At 39.2% G+C, this 26,383-nt stretch overlaps 1 protein-coding gene across 12 annotated transcripts in view; it reads right to left on the reverse strand.

Moving 5' to 3' along the window:
* Nucleotides 1–26,383, reverse strand: part of Lmo7 (LIM domain 7) — a 185,880-nt gene that overhangs the window by 25,850 nt on the left and 133,647 nt on the right. For 4 of the 12 annotated variants that reach the window (XM_074043208.1, XM_074043207.1, XM_074043206.1 and 1 more), the window contains 8 exons: nt 24,707–24,959; nt 23,484–23,762; nt 21,334–22,053; nt 20,352–20,381; nt 12,859–12,976; nt 10,578–10,720; nt 8,860–9,292; nt 7,112–7,417 (listed from right to left, as the gene is read on the reverse strand). In XM_074043208.1, coding sequence (XP_073899309.1) covers nt 7,112–7,417; nt 8,860–9,292; nt 10,578–10,720; nt 12,859–12,976; nt 20,352–20,381; nt 21,334–22,053; nt 23,484–23,762; nt 24,707–24,959 — 2,282 coding nt within the window. Of the gene's footprint in view, nt 1–7,111; nt 7,418–8,859; nt 9,293–10,577; nt 10,721–12,858; nt 12,977–20,351; nt 20,382–21,333; nt 22,054–22,887; nt 23,086–23,483; nt 23,763–24,706; nt 24,960–26,383 lie in introns of all 12 variants that reach the window. The other 8 variants (XM_074043205.1, XM_074043209.1, XM_074043212.1 and 5 more) reach the window with 4 other exon arrangements.

Genomic DNA, 26,383 nt, shown 5'->3' on the forward strand with positions numbered 1-26,383 from the left:
AATATGGAAAAGTTTCTAGCAGAAAGCCCTATGAAAGCCATTTTTAATAGAGCTATCCAGGTGTAGTCATAATGTATATTAATAGCCTGATAAACACCAATCTGAATGTAATAAAACTTTAAGAACAGAAAACCTTACTGGTTAGTTCTACTCCTTAACCAAAACCACCACACAGTTAAATTAGAGGTGACTCAATGAAAATAAGCAGTCATCTTCACCACACTTACAAAAAAAAACCTGACTTAAAGCCAATTAAAGTGTAAAATCTATTTCTATATAAGGACATTGAAACAAATGATAGGTTAGATATTCAAGCCACTAATTGAGGTTTTTTAGCTTGAAGAATAAAAGAATAGTCTCCAACAACATAAAAAAAAAATCTGTGGCAGATAGCAAGTGAACATTATCCTTTTCTACCAAATATAGGGTAAAAGAGAGTAAATTGAAGCCATAGAGGGGAGAATCTCACAATTACATTAGATCATATAACTGTCCAAAAAAAAAACGGCTACTCTTAGCTGGGAAATAAAGAGATCTCTGTTTGAACATGTTAAATAAAAGAAAAAACCCGCTCTGAATGTGTTAACAGGGAGGGCAAAAGCACTGTTACAGTCTGGAAGTCTGTTGTGCCTGTCACTGGGACAATAAATAGACAAAGCAGAACAGAGGATCCATGCTGGCTATTACAGGTGCATTTCTGTTGATAACCAGGTAATCTCAGGTGTGTCACCAAACCTGGAAGAGCCTTTTACTCACTATGACAGTAGTTTTTCAAGTCTTTTGTTCTCAATTCTTTCAAATAAAAAATCTCATGCAGACTGACTCCTCCCCCAAACCAATACACAGAGGCTCAAAGCAAGTGAGGGCAGTTTGCAGAGCCCCTCCCCCATGGCGTGTCTACGGAATGCCAGTTTCTTGTATTGAGTTCTGCTTGAGACTCCCTGCATATGAACATAGCCATAAATATTCAAGCATGAACAGTGATTTCCAGTGGGAGTTCTACAGTCTTATCTCTCTACAAAACACACACCAAGTGAGTTTTCTACAAAGATCTGAGCTCCAGAAGTTAATGGGGGAATTATTTTTTGAATGTGATAGAAGGAAAACATAAATTTTGGGGGCAAAACTAGATTCTTGATGACTAAGAAATGAATTATCCAAGTGGCTTCAGTTGTCCATGCCAAAAAAAAAGAAAATAATACCTATCTACCAACAACTCAGCATTTAAAATAAAAACAATTTTCCTCAAATTAGGTACAATTTGAACAGAAGTACACATTGAATACTGAGGTTGCCTCAGTCAGATTATGAAGATGAAGTACAGGACTCAATTTTTTTTTTTTTGAGACAGGACTCATTCTCCAGCCCAAAATGGTCTTGAACTCTTGATCTTCCTGCCTCAGCCTCCTAAGTGCTAAGAGTACAGGCACGTGTACTTGTGTCTCCACAGGTGGGAATTAATGAAAAATGGGATAAATCTTACATACTGACAAATCAGAAGAGCTATCCTCCAATGTTTTCAATTAGACAAACGTGTTGATTTAAGGAAAGCCTACTGACTTGATCAAATTGACACTGAAAATTCATTTGGACAGCAAACTCTAGAATAACAGGGAAAATATATAATCTTTGAATTGCTGTCCACCTGGTTCCCCAGTGCCTCAGGTCTTAGTGGGATGAGACCAGTAAGTGAATAGCCCTCAAATCATGGCCCTGCTCTGACACTGGAGAGTTGCTCCTCACCAAAGATGCACCTACATCTTTCTCCATTTCTCCATCCTCTGTTCCACTCTTCACTTCAAAGGAGCGGGTGACACTTCTATCACTACCACTTTACGCAACCCTTCCAAGCTTATCCTCTTCCTGCCAAATCCATCTTCAGTTTACACCTTACTGGCACTGCCCACTATTCCCAGTTTTGGGAAGCAGTTTTCTAAGATACCTATTATCCCACTTTCTCTTTCCCATCTCCCCAAGCCCCCATCTTTCAGGCTACTTTTTCATCTTTCTCTTCTGTTTCATCTTGTGGTTATTACCCCATCTCCAAACTTGCTGGTTACATGCTTTCCTGAATAACCACATTCATTGCCGTATCTTCCACTACTAAGGCTAACATCTCCATAGCAGACTGATTATATTCCTCCCCAGACCTGCTTTGCCACCTCTTGTTTTCCATGTCCGTGTTAATTGCAACCAGTTGACCAAGTTAGAAATACCAGTTTCCTTCTGGACCCCTTTCTTCTTTCTTCCCTTAACTGCTCTTCAAATTCCACCCAAAAATCCCACTACCAATCTCCACCACATACACGCATTTAATAAAGTGCTTTCAAATACACAATCCATAAATCCGTCTTGAGTCACCCCATCTTTTCCAGCCTCCCTCACGTTACCATGTTTGTTCAGAGGCATGATCTCCTCCAATCTCTTGTGGTCTCCTCCTAATTGCTCTCCTACCTCCAACCCTTCTTCTGTCTACTTTCCACACAGCTGCCAAAACTGTAGTAACAGAGTATGCTAATTATTATATCACTCCCCATTTTAAAACTGCTGGTAGCAACTTTCTGCCTTCTTGGTGGGTTTCAAATTCCACAGTTCAGAAATAAACTCATTTGTTGTGAGGTGTCTCTCTCATTCACACACACACACACACACACACACACACACAACCTTTGCTTAACGCAGAGAAACTAAAGCAGATACCTTAAAAGCAACTGAGGCCAATAGGAGAAGGGGACCAGGAACTAGAGAAAAGGTTAGATCAAGAAGAATTAACTTAGAAGGTAACACACACGCACAGGAAATCAATGTGAGTAATGCCCTGTATAGCTATCCTTATCTCAACCAGCAAAAACCCTTGTTCCTTCCTATTATTGCTTATACTCTCTCTTCAACAAAATTAGAGATAAGGGCAAAATAGTTTCTGCTGGGTATTGAGGGGGTGGGGAGGAGAGGGAGGAGGCAGAGTGGATGGTAAGGGAGGGGGTGGGGGCAGGGGGGAGAAATGACCCAAGCCTTGTATGCACATATGAATAATAAAAAAAAAAAAGAATAACTATCACCAGTCATAGTGGCAAATGCCTTTAATCCCATAATCCCAACACTCAGGAAGTGGAAGTAGGAGGACTTTGAGTTCCAGGTCAGCCTAGACTATATAGCTAGACCTTCTTTCAAAAGAAATAAATAAATAAAGGGGAGGGGAATAATTTTATCTTTATAGACCAGAAGATACTTCAGTCTCAGTTCTAAAATTCTAAAACACACAATAATGTTCTCTTGTTTTAAAGGTAACATTTGGAGTATTAAGGATATATAAGGCAATCCTCAAATTTGGTCATGTGAAGTTTTCCCCCCTAAACAACAAAGTTAGAGTTAGAGAAACTGCACTAAGCATTTTACCAGCCTAGGGCAAGTCATGTAACTCTGCAATGCCAAGTACTTCACTGGTAAAATGGAACAATACCACCTACTTTGAAGGTTACTGAGAGGATTAAATGAGATACTTACAAGGTGCCAAGACACATAGTTGATGCTCAGCAATTATTTTCTTTTTTCCCATGGAAACAATATAAAACATACTATACATGCTGGTTAAGCAGTTTCCAGAACAGCAAAGAAAATCCTTTTAACCCTCCCATACTTTGCTCTAAAGCCAAGATGGCTCAGTCAGCATTCAACCACTGTTTACAGTTCTAGGCAGTAGGCTTGCTTTCTGCCCTCACAGAGCAGGGTCTAGTTGGAGGTGACAGGCAAAATGCATGATGTGAAGCTTGGATGAGGAAAGCCAGGGCTGTTTACAGACTTGTAAAAAGCTTCCTTCCTATGGATCATCCTTCTTTGGGGCAGTGCTTTGAAGTCTGGGGCAGAGGTTCTGGAAGATAGATTTATCTGGGGTTGGACAGCAAAGAACTCTGAAAGGACAGAAAAGAGAAACCAGTAACAATACAAGTTTGGGGAAAAAAACATGAAAACGACATCTGCAAGGCAGTTGGACAGGAAGAACTCAGACTCACACTCCCTCCCTTTTCCTTGGGTCACCCCCAGAACTGCCTGGCAGCCTGGATTGGCAAGAAAGTCAGGGGAGAAACATACAAACCATAAGAAAAGAGAGGAGCAAAAGGAGATGGGGAGAAAACAAAACCACCAGCTCAGCAGTGGGGAGGGAAAGGAAATTCCTGTGGGCAGATTGTAAATGAGGCCATACTAAGTTCTTTCCTTCCTTATGCCTTTCCTTCTTTGTGGTACTAAACTACTTATTACCACAATTCTGAGATGGGCTCCTAACCAGTCTCTGCCTACAGACTTAGCTGCCTTAAAATAATTCTATGTAACATCAGAGATTACAGTCCTAAAATACTCCTTCAGTCTTAAAATTCTCATGCTAAAGAACCAATAAGGACTATAAATTACCTCCTCGATCGAGTTCATATTCAGGCTAGTAATCAAAGCCTTGAATGCAGTTCAAGTCAGTATTAACTGCCAACTGTTTGAAAACTATGGATGGTACAAAGATTATCATTGGAGGAAGAACGCATGAATACATAGAACAAGGAAGAAACTAGGCAAATTTTCAAGTGTGAGTTGTTCAATTTCAACGGGGGAGATGTGGTACCTCAGTTCATGAAGGCTTTGAAGGAACAGAAGGATCTCAAACAGCAGAGATGGGTGAAACATACATTTTCAAACGAAAGAATAAGAACAACAAATACGTATAATGTGCTCAAGAAAGTATATTATGTGTCCAAGAAAAAAAAAGTTAGCTTTCTTGTATAACTGAATCACCTGTCTTTCCCATGACACAGCAAGGTATAGGCAATCATGGAATGGACTGCCTGTGTCAAATCCTAACTCTACCACTTGGTACCCTACAAGGCCTTGGACAAATAACATGACTTATGCCTCAATTTTCACAGCTATAAAATAGGGATAATAATGAGTGCTGACATCATAGGGCTGCTGTGAGAATTCTCTCAGAGAATTCCCTAAGAAGCCTGGTTGGCATATGGTAAGCACTCAATGAGCATTAGCTGTTATAGTACTACAAAGGGAATTTGGGCCAGTCGTGAGGGACATCAGTGCTCCCATGAGCACCCTGAATATCATTCAACAGACTTCAGCAACCACTGGAGACTTTGGAGTAGAGAAATTACTGAGTCCAACTTGGCCTTAAGGCAAGCTAATTTTATGTCAGTCTTGTGCAGGAATGCACAGACACCCGTTGCTCTTTACAAAGCATTTGCATTAAGAGGGAAAGGGCCTTAATTAAAGTAGTCGCAGCTGAAATAGTAAAGGGTGGTCCCTAGGGAGATCCTAGAGGCAGAAGTGCAAGGACATTACCAGTCAAGGTGTAAGTCAGGAAAGAGAAGACCACCAGAAGAACACTCTTTTGTAAACAAGACATCTAGATGTTTAATCACACACTGTTTTGTTTTTTTTATTTTGCTGTTCTCCAACCATCTGGAGTTATACAGTTTGAATGAAAGTTCAGAAGAGGGTTGTATAAGGCCCTTTATATATTGCTTATCATCTGTTTAAGGCATTCACAGTGCTCTCAAGTCAGTAAACTCTGTAGGCTACTTTCCTAGTAGCACAGTAAAGGAGACTCCAAGCATCAGAGATGGGCAAGTCAGTGTGTGAAATATACCAATGCCCAAGAATTCCAGTAACTCCAATGGTTAAATAAAGGCTGAGTTTTCTTGGTAGAACACCATTTCAAGTCTGATGACAGATGAACATAAATCCATGAATTATGAAAACTGAAACAGTGCCAGATTAATTTAGGATCCTCTGAAATGCAAGAGCCTGGAACACCCCACACACCACACTTGGCCTCTTTTCCTTAATCCATGGATGCAGCTTCTCAGCTGTCACCCTGAGGGAGGTCCCAGCACTTAACATGCAGCACATTCATCAGGCTCTTTTGTTGAATCTGCTATTTGAAAAGGTAAAGACAAACACTGAAGTCCATAAAATAAAAGCCGCAGTGCCTCTGCTTCTATTATTCATCCCCTGGTACCTTATGTTCCCCAAGTACAGCACAGGCTATTGTTCTCATTCACTAGAACCTATACTGCTAATTATACACTTCTAATTCTTTTAAAATGTAGCCAGATAATTTACAGCTGATAATTTTAACAAGGTGAAGAAATTGTTTTTAGATATATATTTGTAAATATGCATGAGAAAAACCGGAGGAAAAAAAGTACCCAAGTGTTAATGATTGTCTCTAAATGAGAGAATTAAAAGAAATTATTATAATTTTTCCCTGCACTTTGTAAGTTCCTCAGCCACATAATAACTTAGAATCAGGAGAAAAGAAAAACCAGTTTAAACTTTTACACTTTTTCTATACAAATAAAAATCTAATACTAAGTAGATATGCTATATCAAACTGTTTTGCATAAAATTATTTCATATACATAATTTAGCCCAAGTTACCTACTTCATCTTTTGCCTTGGAAAAGAAATACACTCTTGTAAGGCAATGGGGAATTCTAGCCACAACAAAGAACCACGGATGCTCCTCCATGCTAAGAGGTTCAAACAACTATGGAATTGCTTAACAAGGATTTTTCTAGAAAAGTTCTATTTGCAAGACAAAAATTTTTAGTATATTTTGCATGTACACTAAAAGACCATTTATTACTTAACAATTCCCTTGAAAGTCTGGACATTCTAAAGTATAAATCAGCATTAAAAGCCACTGGAAGGTTAAAATGAAAAAAACAAAATGCTATGTCCCTAGGAGCCAGTACACATCATATGCATCAGTTTCTCCTTGTGGCCAGTTAATTTTGCTGGAAAGGGGTTTTGATTACCCACAGATTCACTAGATCTGCACCAAAACCTTCCAGTTGACTCCTGCACCAGAAAACTGCCGAAATGTGCAGTATAGAAACTGCAAGCACACCCCAGGTGTTTCTAGATGCTGGTGCACCAAGTGTCTAGAAGCACAGATCTCCAGAGTTATCTAGCTCCATAAACTCAGTTGACAGAGATTGTTAAAAAACAATGTAATTTTGTACCTTATTAGCTAGGAGCTAGAAACATGGTTTCCAGACTGAAATGCTCCGATGTCTGGGTTAAGATGATGAAGAACCCCTCCCACACTCACCCAGGTCCTGGACACCTCTCTTTCCGATGGGCTTCTCCCTTCTCCAGAGTCAGACATGGAATCAACGACAGACATTGAGGACAGCGTGGCTTTAGAAGCAGCAGCCTGGTCTGGGAAGACAGTTGAGACAGGGGGTGTAGGAGAGGGCAATCTGGCCACATCTTCTCCTGTGACTGCCTCTCTTTCACTGGACGAGCTTGAAACAAGCTGGCTGGTGTCGGGCTTCTGGGCAGAGGTGCTGACCAAACTGTGCTGAGTTCTCTTAGCACTTTCAACATCTCCATTATACTTCCAACTATCATCCATCTAAATGGGAAACATCATTTTAAACTTGATATTCTACGAGCTCTAGTTTTTGTTTAAGAGCATACTCAGTATTTTAAAGCAACAACAGAGCTATTTTTATAAGCCTGGAGTATATTCTTTCTCAGCATCAGAAACATACTTGCATGGTAGGAGAAATTATTGTTTCATTTACTCATTTGATGGGTACTTAAAATTGTGTAAAGTTTTCGGTCACTTCCAAAAATATTGAGACAAATTCTCCAGGTATCTTTATAATTGGAACTTTTAGTTTTATAGCCCAGATACCCACAAAATTTGCCAGATCAAAGGTTTTATTACACATATACATACACACACAATATATAATTTCTAAAAAGAAAACTACAGAATGTACACACAATGTATAAGAATTCATCTCTGCATTCTCACAAACACTAGACATTTTCAGCATTTTAAATGTCAATTTGATGGATAAAAAGCTGTCTCTCTCTAAGGAGGCTGAACATGTGTATTTATGCTCTGTATTATTAGACATCTAAATTCCTTCTCTCTTGAATTAGCCAATTCAATTATTTTCTCCTTTTCTAGTGTTTACCTTTCCCTTAAAATTTTATAGAAATATTTTATACTCTAAAGACATTAACCCCTTATAATATATTTTGTTAATACTTTTCTCAATTCTATCAGTTTTCTTGACTATATCAATGTCAAAATTTTTATTTTTATTGTCAAATACACCTATATTTTCCTTAAAGAAACAAAATTAGTCAGGGGACTCCTAGCTAATTTAAGGCAGACTGCCCTCACCTAAAATCCTCTAACTTTTAAAATCTTTTCTTATCTGGATTTTAAGATTATACATTGGCAGAACTAACAGGAACGTGAACCTTAAGACTATACCACTTCCTTTCTCATAATTCAGATTAACTTGTCAGAGTTATGGTGCCACATCATAACCAGAAAATAGGCTATAAAATTCTGCATCCTTCGAAATTCCAATATAAATATATTTGAATGATTTTGAATGATTATATTTAAATCTACCACCTTCTGAAGTAGGAAATTAGGATAAAGCAGAAATTTAAAAATATTTAGGCTAAGCCATATGAAATCACTGTTTTATAGGTCAAAAAAGAGCTGCCTACTGACAATTTCATATTGTTCAATCTAAGAATTTACAAAAGCTAAATTTGAAAAAAAAATCTATATTAAAAAATAGATGTTCTGCTTGGAATGTACATTCATTCTTTAAAACCTATCACCCCTACTTTAAGTGAATTTGAAGTTTAGTCCACATCATTGCTATTCTTATGCATTAAACTCTGTTGAATCTAATTGCATAGAAGTGCTTTGTATATGCTTCATGTGTTTTACACATCACATATTCCTAATTCCAGCCTCTGTACAAGTTCCCCAACTTTTTGCTCTTCAGAATGGACTAGCTGAACTGGGAGCATTTTTACCGTGTAGGATCTGGGGAGTGAGGAGATTCCCCTTGACTGAGAGCCAAAAGGTCTTGCTGTGACCACAGACGTTAACCTGGCTGTATCAGTTTTCTGGTAACTTCTGGGGAGAGAAGCTGAAGCTGAAATTTGAGTTGACTCCATTGGTGTAGTCAGTGAATGTTGAAAAGACAAAGAAGCTGGGTGCTGTTCTTCTGCGGGGCTTTTAGAAGGAACTCGAGTTTCAGCTGTTACATTGTCCTGTCTTTTCAGAAAAGCTGTAGAATCTTCGTTAGGAATTTCAGTAGGATAAGTTGTTCCTTTCTCTTCTACACTCTGACTCTGGTACCTGGCTTCTGACGCAGTCAGTGCAGGGGACAGCTCTTCATTCAATGCATCATCAGAATACAATCTCCTCCTAGTTGTATCTATAGACTCTTGATTTCGGGATTCCCTTTGCAGAGAGAAATGTACCATCACCACAAAGTTATGCATTTGACACCAGAAGCAGAGACAGTTATTAACATTTAAATAGCACAGGAATAAAAACGCTACTCACTGAACACAATAAACAACACACAGTACTACAGAATAACATATAATTTTTTTTAATGCCACAACTAAGAAAGCTTATAAGAACTTGACTTTTATTATTAAAGATACTCTCAAATCTCTTTAAAGGGATTCTTTAATCACAAAGAGATTTTAATAACAAAATAAGGAAATTTTAACAAGGAATTGTAGGCAGAATTTTATCCACCAATTTGTAAGCCTTCCACAATTAAAGTACATATAATATATAAATGACTAACATTCAAGCTGAATCTTCCAAAGGTGTAGCTTTCTTGATAGTACTGAATTTCCCTATACAAAACTTATAATATATTAGCAAAAATAAAGGAGCACAGAAGACTTTATGAAGATCCACTTAGTGCACAGTGTTAGGTACCATGATAGAACTTCCATGGACAGTCATCACAGATTAAAAGTCACTATTCATATTTAGAGTTGATGGCATGCCCTCACCTAACATTTAGTAACACACCTACCTCTCAGGCTAACCCTGTTGCATTTCAATGAATGAAACTGTTTATCATTGACTTTTAGGACACAAAGGAGCTTTGTTTAATTTCACCAGGCAGTATATTTCCTTTTTGACATTATTCTTGAAACATATTTGCTTTCTCCCTGACCTGTAAATATCCTAAGGTTTCACACAGTAACTGCTTTATAGGAAAGTTTAACTTTGACCTTTTTCCTGCTATGTGGCAATGCAAAGAATAAACAAACAGGCCTACACATTTATGTTTACATAGACTTAAAATATAATTTTTGTTCCACCACTAAAACTCAGAGAAGAACTTTGTTATACTTTACACCATTTAGTTAATAGTGGCAGCTGATATTATTTCCCCACTCCATTCTTAAAATCACTTTAAAAGGCTAAAGTAGTGTATCTTCTGCACCAAATACAGCCAGTACCTTCCATTTCTGCGTGTGACCATACTATGTGAAACAAAGAAATACTGTTCATGTTCATTAAGTGCTCATTTCTGTTGTTAATCCAAGTCATTCTTTCAACAAGGCTTTGTTTTTTCACTGCAGAGCAAAATTCTGTCTATTTCAGTGCAGACTTGATTAAAATTTAACACAGGTGAGCACACATCCCACCACACTTACACAAAACCTCCATTTCTGGTACTGGGATCTCCAAATAGGAGATGTGGTCAGCCTTTTACCTGTCCTGCAGCATTTCCTTAAATGTCTTGGAGCTTCTGTCAGACTTCTCGAGTGCCTGCTTTTCAATTTCTTCCCTCTCTTCCTTCTTCTTCTGCAGGTCTGAAGTGTAACTTTTCCGGCGATCTTTCCATTTTGCCAGGTCCTAGCAGGAAAAAAAAAAAATCACATCAACCCCATCATACCTGAGTTCTGGCTCAGCAGCCAGAGCTCACCAAGTATCCTGTTACATCACTGAAACTATTCACTCCCACTTGTGCCAAGGTGCCCTAATTTTGCTTTTTATAGTCAGTGTTTCTGTACCAAGCCTTTATCTCATGTGTCTGTCTGAAAACCTGACCTAATAAGATAGAACCCCATTTTTGTTTTCCCAGAGAGTGTTGGCCTTGTTGCCCATTTATGAAGAATGCTAAATGCTTGTAATTAAGTACTAGGTTAGATCCATTAGGAAGTGTTTTAAATTCATTTTCATCTCACTCCAAAAACCTGGCTGTAATGCAGAAGGTTATGTTCACTGGTAAGATGGAAACAGAAACGTGACCATAACAGTTAAGTGCACATGAATAGTTCATCTCATTGAGTTCAATCCCCATTATCACACAGATGCATAAGATGCAGTTCCCCTGAAAGAACCCTCAGTGGAAGGGAGAGGCAGGCATGAAAATAAAGGCCAGTATGAGTGGCATGGGACCTCTCCAGAGAGCAGGAGTCCTAAAGACAAGTCAATTCCACTTCTGGAAGAGGAAAGTTTCGAAAGGCTTTATGGGGACAACAGACTAGAACATATGTGATTACAAAGAGGTAACTCCACATAGGCCAAGGCCCTATGGAAGATCATGAAGGAACAAACCAATACTTGTTTCCCATATCCCCAGAAATGTTAAGTCTAATCTAGCTGGGTGACCTCAGGACACTCTACCTAACTCAGGCGTTCAATTACCAGAGCAGCATGGGCTAGCTCTGACATCCAGAGAGTAAGACATTTTGAAAGACACAAACTTTTCTGTCTCTAAAACAGAACTGCCATGCTGAGAGGCATTCCAGTCCAAACAGAAGTACATCCAAAGTCTCAGACTAAACTGAACTTCACCCCTTGGCATGTGAAGTAAGTTTGGCTGATACCCTTTGGGAGCACACAGGGCCACTCCTGCTTTTCAAACAGCCTGAAACCAACATGAACTATTTCCAGAAAGAACAAAAGCAGTGTGCATTTAGTCCTAGAGGATAAATAGCATGAATTTTCACCTGAATTAAACTAATGGATAACTCAACCTCAATAATGATTTTCGTATCAAAAATCTACCACACATTGTAGCAAAGTGACAGCAAATTAATCACTGGTTTTATTGGGTTCTTTGACAGTACCAGGGATCCATATTAGGGCATTTCACATATTAAGCAAACAATCACTTTTCTACCAAGCCACATCCCTAGCCCTACTTCCTGTCTTTTGACAATTCAGTTGAGTTCCCAATGAAAGAGGCACTAGAATTTAGAAATGTAGCCAAAGCATGCGTTTCTTCATGGATAGACTCTAATTCCTTTGAAAATTAGTATTTGCTATATTTGGCTCTTTTGCTCATGCCACCAACTCAACTCTCTTACCATGAAGTAGTCAAACGCCTCTGGAACTGGTATGTATAGCACATCTACTATAGTTCCTTGCATTCCTTCAGTTTATAACAATTACTATATTCATAAAGGTTATAGGTGTTTTTTCTTTAGGAGCCAAACTAAAGATTAAGTCTATAGTTATGTAAAAATAGCTCAGCTCAGGTGAAACATCTAACTTTGATTCATATTAGACAATGACTTCTTCAGCCAAAATAGTACTCTGGGTTATATTTCCTCCCAATCTTCTCAATTAACTTTACGAATCCTTCTCATTTCTCCCTACAATGCCAACATCTAAGCTAGGCCCTTGCTTATCATCAATCCCAACCCTGAGAAGGTCTTTTCCCATCAAAAGCATAATTAACAGTTATATCCCAAATAGACTGCTGAAGAAATAAGTTCACTATACTGTGAGGAAGTAGTTTCACAAGCTTTGAGATCTCACAGAAAATATCAGAAGATAAACATTCTATTACATTACCTTACAATGGCCCTTGAAATAGCCAACAGTAATACTTTAAAAAGTTTTTAAACTCTTGAGTTACAGTCACTATAGAGCTGAATATTATAACAGCAAGGAAAATTGTCTCAAGTATATTGACTTCCTTAAGAGAAACAAGGAAAAATCCAGCAAATACACTGTCCCCCTCCCGGTTTAGGAATACTCACATCCTGCCACCTCTGATCCTGTTCTTTTAGTTGGGATTTTATTTTCTGCATCTCCTCATAACGCAGCTGACGCAGGTTTTGAATATCCTCTGCGCTAACATCGCTCATGGACTTACTCCTGCAACGAAAATACCCATGATCACCATGGTTCACACGACCGGCCTAGTGTTAAAAGAAAGATTGGGCTTATATTTGGAAATTCCACCTAAATTTCTGCTGTACTACCAAGACACTTTAGTGATAGTATCATAGAAGCAGCCCTACAGAGATAAATGGTGTTTTTCCAAAACGTAGAAACAAGAGCCTGGCACTTAACTCAGGTGTGAATTTTTTTTTTTTCACCAAATAGTCAAATTAACTGCACGAGTCTGAGAAAACTAATCTAACGTTCATATTTGCAGCAGTCCGTGCATGAAAAAAATTGCTTCAGAAAAAATAATTACTAGTTACTAGAATCATCTGTCTGTATTTTTCTATCTCCCCCAAAGATAAGCTATTAAGGTTTGGCTGCCTTCTCTGGGCACTTACTAAATAATTTAGTGATTACTTGATATTTTCTCCTCAAGTTCAATACCATGAAAAGAAGTGCCGCTTCTTCTCAAGGATTCTATAAGATCTGCCGCGTGACTGCATTGGGCTTATTCTCAAAGATCACAGGTAGTTTCCGATAGCTTATTAGACCCACCTTAGTTGCCCTCTCCATTAAAGCAGCGTGCATGTACTCAACTTGTAACCCCCACCCGAGGACGCGCTGAGGTTTGGCTTTAGAAGAACTAAACAATCAGAGAAGAAAGCAATGAACACGGTGGGGTGGGGAGTCGGGCACGTGTCTGCATCCACATACACATAAAGGGTGGTAAACCACACCAGGGCAGAAAGAGACGGCTTGAAAAGGTGGGCTACCCTAAACGCTCTTTCCTATTGCACTTCCGAGGTTACTTCACTGTAACTGACTATTCTTTTAGTTATTTAAGTAACTCTTCTTGGGCACCTAAACTTTGCCTTCCCCTCAATTCTGCCTTCATATTTCCTTCATTACATTCTCGCCCTCAGCTAGCTCAAGGCAATTATAACTCATATAAATAACTCCTCGGTCTATAGACCATGCATGGCTGTCCCTCCTCTGACTCACTGCCAACTGCTCCTGAATAAACATTTCTACATGGATATCCCCTAGGCACCTGGATTGTAAAGGCCCAGTTGAAATAATACCTAGAAAGGATTTTATAAACTGTAACTCAGTGAGCACACAGTTGTTGATGTAATCAAACTCAAACCTGCTTTTCCTCTTGCGGTAGTTAATGGTGGTAACCTGCTTTCCAATCATCCACATTTGAAACCTAAGAACCATTTTTTGCTTTTGTTTCTCCATTCTCCCCACTTTCAATTAGTTATCAAGTCTTCTCATTCAGCGTCTTTTTCTTTCCATCTCTTTTGCCAACAACCTAGATCAGAGCACAGGCCACCCTTACCTGTACTTCCAAAAGAGCTGCTTAAATTATCACCCAGAGAATGTCTTTCCTCAAATGCTCCCTCCAACTCAAAAGCCCTTCAGCAGTACATATGTCTTTTTTTTTTATTTTTTTTTTTAGATTTTTGTTTTTGCAGTACTGGATTTGAACTCAGGGCCTCACACTCGCTAGGCAGGTGCTCTACCACTTGAGCCACTCCACCAGCCCCTACATATGTCTTTTCAAATACCACTCAAAATCCCTGCTAACCTCTCGATGGGTAACACAACTTTGCATTCACTTTCCACTTGGAAGTCTCAGAGGCATCTCAAATATAACTTGTCAGACTGACAGCACAACTGCTTACTCCACAACCTGCTCATCCTAGTAAATGTCAACTCTATCTTTCTACACATTACGTCAAAAAATCTTGGAGACATCTAGATTCCTCTCTCTCACACGTATCACTCATCCTTCCCATAATTCTGGTCACTTTCCTTAAATATATCTAGGATACAACCACTTCTCAGCTCCTCCACGATTACCACCACCCTGATCCAAGCCATCATATCTCCCACCTAGAGAATCCTAATCTTCATCTGCTTCCACCTTTCCCGCCAACAGTATATTCTCAAGACAGCAGCCAGAAAGTTTCCTAAACTGCATCCAGGACACAGCACACCCTACCCAACACTCTCCATTTTCTTGCAATCTTGCTCAAGTTAAAAGCAGGCTCTTAGAAGACCTACAAGGTCTGATCTTATCTGGTCCCTGCCTGCCTCTTCCCATTCAATTCCACAATCCTGTCCCTTACTCACTTCCTGCCAACAGGCCTCTTTGCTTATGCTCACACCTCTTGCTCCTCCCATTGCTCTTCAACTGCCTGACTTGTCTTCACTCAAATATCCACATGGCTTCTCTTTCACTTCTAGTTATCTGTGTAAATGTTGCTTAGTATTTCCTTTCCTGACTGCCCTACATGACAAAATGAAGGCCCCTTCCCCCAATTTACCTTATCCCTAGTCTCCATTGCAGTTATTGCCATTTGAGATGCATATTTACTTACATATCACCTGTTTTGCCTTATAAGATTATAAAAGAAGAAAATGTGCCCCATTTGTTTGCTGGCATATCACGAAGCCTACAACAAAGGCCGGCCCATGGTAAGTGCTCCATACATGTGTTCAATTAATGACTAGATCAAATTCTACCACTTGGATAAAGTCTTCCCAGCTTTTCCATATAATGGTCTGCCCATTTTCTCAACTGCTCCAGTCCTTCAACTGTATTTCTCTTATGGTACTTAGTACTGGATTTCAAGCTACAGTGTGTGCACAGGCATGCCTTGCTCACCCCCCTCACAAGCCATCTGCTTCTTGGAAGGAAAACACTTAAAGCATGAAGCATGTAGCAGGCCCTCAGTTAATATCTGTAAGAATGAGGTAAGTTTTGTCATAGTTAATCAAGCACAATACATGAAACTTGGAACATTTCTAATTCTTTGTGAGAAAGCATTACTGTTCTCTAAAGCATTATAAGGTTATATTTGCTTTACTAAGGATCAAGGAATAAGTTACATATAGGGTTGTAAGCACACATGAAAATACATGACTCTATTACTGTAGTATATATATTAGTGGGTATTACTACACAGAAAATTGATTTTTGTAAATTTGAAAATAACAATTTGTTTAAGTCACACTGTCAAAGAATGAAGCTACATGAGCTAACATAACAATATTCATTAACAGACATGAAAAAAATGTCCCGGTCCAAGGCACGAGGGAAAGCTGAATGTCCAACAAAGAATGAAAATCAAAATACTAATTCACACTTCAATAATCTTTTAGTGGAAAAAAATCATCTTTTGGTGGAAGGGAGGAAGGTTGGACAATCTAAACTGGCCCAACTCCCATGGCTGCTCTATTGTGATCTAACTGGCTGTGAAGTGTTAATACACATCTTCCCATACTGTGTGCTTATCAGGGTATGCTGCATACTTCCCCTGTGGACCCAAGCATTCAGCACAGCTTGGTGCTCAAATGGTCCTCAGCATGAATATATTGAGCCAAATAAGTTCTAGAGTAGACAAGCCCCTGTGAAGGCAGGAATGTAAGCACAATCTGTTCCCTAGTGTATATAAAGTTACCTCCACTAAAGCTGGAGCACATTCCATCACAGACTGCAGACACCAGAAGAATAGGAGAGGTCTCCAGGCCCAGCTGAAGAAGCAGTTTTCACCCACCAAATACGTATCAGTTCCCTTCTTAGCCTCAATTCCTCACATGCTACACTGTGATAACTGTACATGGTTGTGTTGAGTCCATTTAAAAAAAAAATCTAGTGCTATGTATCAATTCTTATTAAGGCAAATAGGATTCCATATGCTCTCCCAGACACTGGCTCTCCAAGCCACTTCCAATTAGAAAGTTCACCCCAGAGATCACACTGATAAAATCTAGAACTTCTGAAGTATAGGAGTTGCCCCTGAACAATTCTTTCTTTCCTTATCAGCCTGAGAAGCATAATAAGCTTGTGAGGGTTCACTGTGTGGCAGGGAACAGTGCCAAGCAGTCTTGTGGATTAGCTCATGAGGTTAAGCTCCAGTCCGGTTCTCCCACTCAGGAGTCTACATCCTGAAAGATGTTTCTCCTCCATGTCTCTGAAATGCAGGTAAAAATCGGTCTACCTTCCAGTATCAAGACAAGCACAGGAGAGAACATCAGCAAAATTGTTTGGGAAAACTGTAAGCACGTCCAGCATGCTTTGTTGAATAAATGCCTGTTCACTGGAAAGTCCCATCGTTATTCTCCCACAATTCATCTACCTGCAACTGTGAGCTGTATTTCCTTATTCAGAAAGGCACCAATGTACAAACTGCATTTGGATTTTTTTTTTCCCCACAAAAAAAAAAAAAAAATCTTGCCTGGCTGAAAGCATGGCTCAGGTGGTAGAATGCCTGTACAGCAAGTGCAAGACCCTGAGTTTAAACACCAGTACCAAAGGGGGGAAAAAATCTTGCCTTTTCACTTGAATGGAATTTTTATAGCATAACAGAGGAAAGTTTAAGGAAGAAGTTATCAATCATAAAACAAGATCACAAAGCTTGACTGTCTTCTACTCTGTCTACGATAATCCTGGCATTTCTTGGCTGTCATTCAGGCATAATATTTTACAATCCAGTTCCAAGAAACTTATGAGTATTTAAGGAGTAAGGAATAAAAAAAAAGACAAATTTTCCTCAATACAAAATTACCGATAGCCTTACACATAGAATAGAAGTCCCACAACATGGCCTGGGGTGTGGTTAAGTGATAAATACTGCACCCGCCTAGAAATTCCACAATATGTCATCAGAAGCAAATATGAATATACTTATTTATGTATCTCTAAATGGCTTCAGTGAGGTATACAGGAGTTCTGTGATGAGCAATCATTTTTAAAATCTGTGTGAGGGACAACACGAGGAGGGGTTCCCATTTGGAGATGTATTGTCTAAGATCAAGTTTTCTCAAGAGCAGGATTTGAGCTGGAAAATTGTGTGTTATGGGGGATATACTATGTGCACTAAATGAAACTAATATACACACACCTGACTGTGACAAAGAAAACTATCTCTGGGCACTACTAACTGTCCTCTGGGGTGAAGAATAATTCCCAGAAAGTAACCCAAATGAGCTTGTTTTTCCCTTCCTTTTTTGCTACCTTATGACTTCATGATTCATCTCTTGGCCAAAATACATTAAGTAACACAGATGTCTTCATTATCTGTGATTAAAACTTTACATTTAGTTGCTCTTTATTTCCTGTTGAGGTTGAGATCAAATTCAATGGCTTTATCACATTTTGAGATTATTTCTACATTTTCTTACAACATTTTGGAGTGGGTGCTACTAGAGATTGAACTCAGGGTATTGCACTGCAAATGCTCTAGCTCTCAACCTATTCCCCAGGCCTTTTGCTTTTTAGTTTGTTTTTCAGATAAGGTCTCACGCCTTGCCCAAGACCAACCTTCGACAACAATCTTCCACTTCCCAAGTAGCTGGGATTACAGGCATGTACCACCATGCCTGGCTTCTTACCACAAAATTTTATGTGTCATTCATTAACATTTTATTAACCAAATTTTCACACTTCACAGAACCATACAGACATAAAGTCATGCAACACAAAAGCATGCACCTAAGAACTGACAGCCACATACAAAGCTTACTAAAAATAAACTGGCAGGTGTTAAAAGCAAAATAAAATGCAAGCCATCCAGCCAGGGAGAGCACTTGCTTGACATGCAAAGGTCCTGGGTTCAATCCCAGAACCAAACCAAACACAAAACAAAACAAAAAAGCAAGCTAGATTTAACAGTCTAAGAACTCAAAAGATACTGCACATCTCTCTTTAAACTGGTCCTTATCAAAAAGAAGGGATTCATGTTATATATAGGCAGTGATTTTTCAATTAAGATGTTGAGCAATAATGCTTTTCCAGGGTATGATGTTCAAAGAATGAGCACCCTGCAGAAACACGAATGGGTTGTAGAGCAAAATCCTACATGCAATCTAATTTGAATATATATATATGTATCTATATTTACTTATTCACTATATTTTCATTGAAGATTAACATACAGAAAGCACTGGTAACTAACAATACTGAAAAAATTCTGTATGATAGATTTGATTTCAACTGCTTTAAAACACAGTTGAATTTTCTAAAGACACATTGTGTTTCATTATTTGATAAGCATGCATTATTCATCAGTCTCAATTTACAGATTATCTTGCTTTATTTGAGTAGTTACCTTGGCACTCAACTGCATGGGGACCAGTCTTTAAAACAAATACTGTCCTATCCAAATAACTATCCTGGAATTGTTGACTGAAAACATTTGCTTCTGCTAGCTCAACTTCAGAAAAATCCTTAGGATGTCTCTCTGTCTCTCTCAGGCACAGTTCTCTCTCTCTCAGGCACAGTCTGTCTCTCAGGCACAATCTCAATATCTCTCTCTCCCTCTCCCTTATCTCTCTCTTTCTCTCTCCCTCTCCCTCTCTCCCTCTCTTTCCCTCCCTTTCTCTCTATCTGGCACAATCTCTGTCTCTGTCTCTGCCTCTCCTCTCTGTCTCTCCCTCTCCTAGTCCCTCTCCCTGCCTCTTTCCGTGTCTCTCCTCTCTCTCTCTCTCTCTCTCTCTGTATGTGTGTGTGTCTCTGTCTCTCTGCCTATCTCCCTGTCTCTGTCTGTCTGCCTCTCTGTCTTCCCACCTGCCCCACCCCTTAAATCCAGCACTAGGGATCAACCCAGGGCCTCACACATGGTGGGAAAGCACTCTACACTGACTTCCATCCAGCTAAGTGTAACTCAGTTACATGATGCCCTTTCACTAAGGAGGAACAAGTACAGTCAAGCCAGTAAGGTAATGTGTGTTTACATCCTACCAAGTACTTGTACTCTGGGTACTTAAATCCCCTTTAAAAGAAAAAAAAAAAAAGGACTATTCCAGAGACCTGCTTATATTATAAAGTCAAGGTGATTTAGAAATGAGAATTCTTTCTGAAAGTTATTCAAACGTGCTTGAAACTGCAGAGGGATTTTTAATCAAGTTAAAATAGCTTTCCTACAACAAACTAAGAGTAGATGCTTGACTACTCTTCAGCAGGTCATGCTGAAGATGGCCTGCTCAGTCTCACCCAGCAACCAGAAACTTCAGGCTATTTAGCAATCAAATACCATAACAAGCATAAATGTCTTAGGCAAATGCTCTTGTTATTTTAATCAACTCAGTAAATTAAAAAAAAAAAAAGAGATGTAACAAATGTTTAAATTCCTAAGACAACAAAAGCTATTTTTTATATAGAATTTCATGCACTGGGCACTCAGATATACAAAAAAAATGCCATTAGGTTAAAAGTTAATAAAAACTTCCTAATTTTACAATCGCATGCACTGCAGGCAGCACCCCCATTTAGTGACATGCCAGAACAGAGTGCAAGCTACACAAAAGACAAACAATATGCAGTATGTTTATTACTGTGAACCATAAAACTTACCCATTCTCACCATAAATCTTTTGAAAGAGTCTAAGAGATCAGAAAACCAAAAATTAAAGTCACTTTTTTCAATTATGTTAGTTTCTAAATGTTCAATGTCTTTGAGTCTAACAGAAGATGGACAAATCTCAAAAGGTTACTTCTTCAGCCATTCTTGATTGTGTCTCAAGTTTTCATGGAACCTATTTCTCAAGGACCTTCAATCAAGCAAAATGAAGGCTTTCTTGACTTAATATAAGCTAACACATCCATACAAGGTTTCCCATTGTCAGGAAAACCTTAGACTTGGACCTACTAATTTTATTCACCTCATCAGATTTGTCTATCCCCAAGTTCAACAAAGTGAACAGTAATCAAGAAGACAAGTTGCATGAAATAACAACTACCAAAATGGTCACAATAGCATACATGTAAAATTCAGCAGACAGTAATACTCATGCATTTTAATGAAGTTTGCACTAAACTTTATGAACAAAAGTATTACAAGTTGATAATTCAAGAAACCTAGGTCAGAAACAAAAATCAAGTTAATGAGATTTGCAATGCCATATTTTAAGGGGAAATTTTACATTCAAAAAAAATCAGACACTCCAAAATATGAGAAACACATAAAACCAAACTACAACCAGACTTTTTTACAAAAATGCCTGGACATGCAAATAAAACTATAAACATCATTGGAAAGCAGTTTTGTGAAACTTCGTAATACAGAATAGTGCAATAAACTTAGAGCTAAAGTCAAGATTTGTATATATACCATCTTAAATAGACTCAGGAAATGTGCAAATATGGAATTGCACTTTTTCCACAAAGTGCCTAAAAGTTTCTCAAAGCAAAAGAAATTTTTATAGGATGCTTCAAAACAGCACACAACATGCAAGTCTGAACAATCTAATGCTGCTTTTTTTTTTTTTTTTTGCACAAGAAAAAGTCACACGAGACCATCCATAACAAGCCAATCCTTGCAGAAACACACTCTGACCTCTCAACCATCAGTCGTTTCTTATGCCTAAGTCGGCTGGCCTCCCGGATAGCCTCCCACTTCTGTAAGTCAGCCTCGCTGCAAGGGCCAGGAGTGAAACTGACGGGAGGCACAGCAGTTCCCAGTGTTGAAGACTGGATCTTGCGAGTCAACATGTCGTCCTTCTTCTGCCGATATGAAGGCACTAATATCCTACAGCTATTACTTGTTTCTTTGGATGGGCAAGTCCTTTCAAGTACACAGAGAAATTTTGCTTGAATTTCTGGAGGCAGAGTCCAGGGTTCAGGAAAAGGGACTGGATGGTATCTATCTGGGGCCCCGGACAAGGGTATTTCTTTCTTCTGTGCTGGAATTCGACGAACAATCATGTCATCTTTCTCTAAATCTGGAAGTATAATTTCACCTTCTCTACACTGCAAAATTATATCTCGCTCTACAGGATCATCTTGCTCAGAGAACCTTCTAAAGTCCTCAAAAGCTTGGAGAACACATGGATTTGCGTGGAAAGCCCCAGTTTTTCTGACAAAGAAATCATCATTTTCTAAGTCAGGATCCAGAGCTGGCATCTCGAGGTCATTTCTTCTGTAACCTGGTGAATGAGGGAGATTCTTTCTGCGTGTTATGAGCCTTGGGCCAGATGTGGGATCAATTCTAACATTTGTTTCAGAAGACAAGATGTCATCAGAATATGTTTGGAGAGCCTGAAGTAATAAAAACTGACTGAAGCACAGAAGAGAAAAAGGGAGAATCTTATTAAGTTTGAGGAGAAAGGGTAATTAGGCAGCAGACCAACTAGGCACACACCACAGGTGAATTATTTTAGGGGTCATAGGAGGAGCTCCTGCAAGTAGACAGACTAGCATTTAATGTCATTGGATGACTTTCCTGGGTACCACTTAAAGAAATGAGGGCGGCACATACTGTCCAGGAAAGGTGGCCACTATAAAGCCAAGTGTGGGGGCTAGAACTTGGACTGAATGCACCTCCCTGGCAAACCCACAGCTCTGCCTCGTACCCACTTCCTCATTCTATCAGCCATACTGCCCACCGCCCCCTCCCCCCAAGGAATGAACTTAGACAATCTCAAGAGTTGGCCATCACAGATTTCACACAATGATAAGCAGAAAAAAGGAAATTACTCTAAAGTTTTATAAAATACCCCTGATGAATTTTCTTTGCATCCTCCCAGATTTGCCATACCCAGGCTCTATCTAAAAGCTCTTTTTTCTCCACCTCTCCAAACACAGCACAGCTCTAAAATTAGTAATCTTTCTAAGAAGCCTTTTTGGGACTGGTTTTCCAAAAGAACAGTCACATGTAAATATATACTGTCTTGCAAATTAGTGTGCTAACAAAGAAAGTTGAGTCCTACAGACTTCCAAGCTCACAGGCTTACGCAGAAAGCAGTGTTATGTGCTGTATGCTTTTGTATTAAGTCTGTTAAGTTTCCATGACTCGAAACAGTCAGGTCCAGGATTAATGTAGCAGGAGAAGCAGGTGGAGGGGGCATCTGACCCCAGACCCCAAGCAGGCAGCTCATGCAGACAGGTGCACCTGGGCTCATCCGAAGCACCACTGGTCTTCCTGGCTGCATGGGTGTTGCGTGATTTTATGGCCCGTTTGGTGGCTAGTTCCAGCAAGAGTGAAGGTCTTTGGCAGTTGCTGTCTAACCTATGCTCTGCTTTTTGTATTCTACTAAAAATGATGGAGCTTCTGTCAGAGCCTGAGTCCTCATCCTCAGAGTCTGAATTCCTTCATATGAAGTGACATGGAGAAGAGGAGGAACAGAAGGAGATAAGAAATTGAAGAATAAACTACTGAAATCAATGCCAAACTATGATTACACATAAAAGAAGGCTTTTTAAAATCCAGATTCCTAGCTCTAAAAAAAAATTTTTTTAAGACAGACTCTCCCTTTGTAGCCCAGGCTAGCCCAGAATTCACAATTCTTCTGCTTTAGTCTCCTGGTTGCTGGAATTACAGGTGTGAACCATTAACACCCAGCCCTAATGCTTAAATTTTCAGATCTAGAAGTTCTTTAAATATTAGAGGTGAAACTAGCCCTCATTAAAAAAAAAAATGCACATAGAATGCACCAGGTGACAGTATGGATGAATACTGGAAGAATGGAAACATGCACAAAAACAAACCTGAATCCCTGAAATTCTTTATACCATGGTCTATAAGTTTCCCTTTTTATTCTTTTCCAGCTCACATCTTCAGGGGTCCAACATTTGGGAAGAAACTGATCAAAAGAATTTCCTGGATTTGGCATGATTGGACTTAGCTTTCGCACATAGAGATCATCCTTTAGAATGTTGGGTATGCTTGTTATCTTTTCTTCTTCCTCTTTCAAACAAGAGGAGTTTGAAGTTTCTCGGATTCTTGGCCAGTTCTCCACCTTGGTGCCTGAAGTCTTCCTCTGGTTACTGTTCAAAACATCCAACCAGGTAAGGTACTCTGTGAACAACTTGTGACACAGAACACAGAAGGCATGCATTTCGCCTCACAAGGTTTACACCACTGTGAATCAAGCAAATTAACTCCTGTTCTCATCCCCACAGCTCCTAGAACAAAGTTAAGCATTACAGCAGCATCACAGTTTAGTTCGAGAACCACTAGATACACATGACCAAAGACACTTAAGTAGAAGCTGGGTTAAAAATGAAAGGAACTCCAAACAGGCTGGAATTTCTGAATTCAATCAGCAGCATGATAGACATTCAGATCCAGGACAAACACATGTCTGACAAATCTATTTCTGACTTCAGTGTGAATAGCCCAGGGGCTAATGTGTCAGGAGAAAATATTTGTGGACAAGAATTGGGAGAGGTGGTTTTTGAGACGAAACTCCCGGGTCTCTTTCTCACTTGGAATCTACGGTTGGCTAAGTCATCCAAAATCACATCAGGCAACGTTCGTTCATCCTCCATCCCTGAACCACTTTCAGAAGTACACACCTCCTCATAGGAAGTTGGATTTGAAAAACCATGCTCTGCTCTGCTAATTTGATGGGAAATTAAAGAATTCTTTATGTGTCCACTAAGAGCAGCAACAACAACAAAAAAAACCAGGAAACAATGGAAGAAAACATGGCAGAGTTCACAATGAATGTTATCACTCATCCAGTAAGCTGAAAAATACCAGTAAACTGAAGGCATGCATTTTTAAAAGACCTAGCAAATCGTCTGCTGACATTCTAACATAGTGTATCTTCAAGATAAGTATGACTAAAAATAGATGCAAGAAAAGTTACCAGTGAAATTTATTATCTAGAAAGTACACTTTGAGAGCTATTCTTTTTACCACACTTAAAGACCCCACGAAAGTCACAAAGCACACAGAACTCCGTAATCACATCACCTCCCAATACCTTGAAAATGTTCCATCTGCTTCTGTGAAGACCGGACTTGCCCAACTTCTTCTGTTATCCTCATTCTTGTCTGGCTTTTTCTTCCTCAAGGGAGCTGGCATGTAGGATGGCTGTCTACTTTTGTTGGGTAAAAAACGATTGAATGGCAAAGCAGACTTTGGCTCTATAGCCAAAATCCTCCGATAGGACATATCATCTTTGTTATACTCTTGCATCTTGAATGTAAATTCTGAATCTGTGTCACTTTCAAAACCTATAAAGAAAGCACAAAATTTTGCTTTTCCTCTTCAAATTACTCTCCTAGCTGAAACCGCTCAGCATATCTGCTTTGTTTTTCCCTTGGAAACTCAGTGCTGCTGCTGCTGGGAAGAGGGGAATATTTTTAGCAATTTGTCATGAAGTTGTGATAAGATCCATCAGGAGGAACTTGCTTTGCATACTGGAGGTACATTCTTTTGCTGTCATACATTCTCAGCAGAAAAAGTCCTATTCACTGTTGAATCCCTTTCCTTCCCAATTGCCTTTACCTCCAGGATGGCTCATAAAAGTTGTTGATGCAATACATGTGAATATAATCTAGCAATCAAGTCACAGATGCTTATAATAAAATGAAGAAGTAATTCTAGAGAAACTGCAGCTAAAAATCAGGTATGTGCTTATCAAAGTTACTGAGGGGAGATAAGACAGAAAGAGAAGTAAAAAACAGGATTGCAAAGGAGTCTGGTGGATTCTTATGCGGTCACCCCTATGAGGTGGCTTACGAGGGCACCCTTGAACAAGATCCTACATTACAGAGAATAGAGAGAATGTTACCTAAAATACCAAAGGAATCCCAAGTCTTATGCCTATACAAGGGCCCAGAACTCAAGAACATGGAAATTATATTAGGAATCTTGTATTTTGATTCAAGGTCATTTTAAAAAACTTAAAAGAAACACCTCTGATAGACCTCAAGGTCAGATGCATGCAAATTATAACGAACCCACTTAAAAAAGAAAGTAAGTCTTCTCTTTTAAAAACATTGGGAGAATAACACTACAGATCCAAACGGTGTCTGTCTCCTGCCCTTTTCCACCTGTCTTGTGTGTATTTGTAAGAATAACTTGCAGGTGTCCCTTGCTTCCCAGGAGGGTGCATCCAGAGCCAGGGGGTATAAAACACCTGAAAGCTACAGGCTCTCAGCATCTGCAGGGTTAACCTGAGCTAAAGGCAGTCTGTCTACTCCCTCCCACCTAACAGGAGTCTACAGTAAATAACACTGTGACTAGTGCATAGGAAGTGGTTGTGCTACAGGCATGGTAAAAGAATAGAGTCAGGGTGAAAAGGGAGAAAGACTAGGCAGCCACAGTTGGGAGAATAAGAAGGCAATCTTGTGAGTTTTTTAACCACCTCTTTAAAAAAGCCATTTCTCTTATTTCAAAAAAAAGTGCCAGTGATTCTTGCCAAAATGCACATGTGAAATTTTAAAATCAGATTATGTTTTTGAATTTTTAAAGTTTAATCTTTTAGTCTCCTACAGTGCTCTGCAATTCTTTGCCTAAATGTCACTCTTGATACATGTTTTCATACAAAACTAGGGAACTTTACTTTGCAATCCTCTTACCCTAATCATCCTAATTGTGGTAACCCTACACTACAGCTGGTGGGTAGCAGCAGAATGTTTACACACTAATCACA

Source organism: Castor canadensis, chromosome 10 (genome assembly GCF_047511655.1).
Source record: "Castor canadensis chromosome 10, mCasCan1.hap1v2, whole genome shotgun sequence".
In the NCBI taxonomy this organism is placed as follows: Eukaryota; Metazoa; Chordata; class Mammalia; order Rodentia; family Castoridae; genus Castor; species Castor canadensis.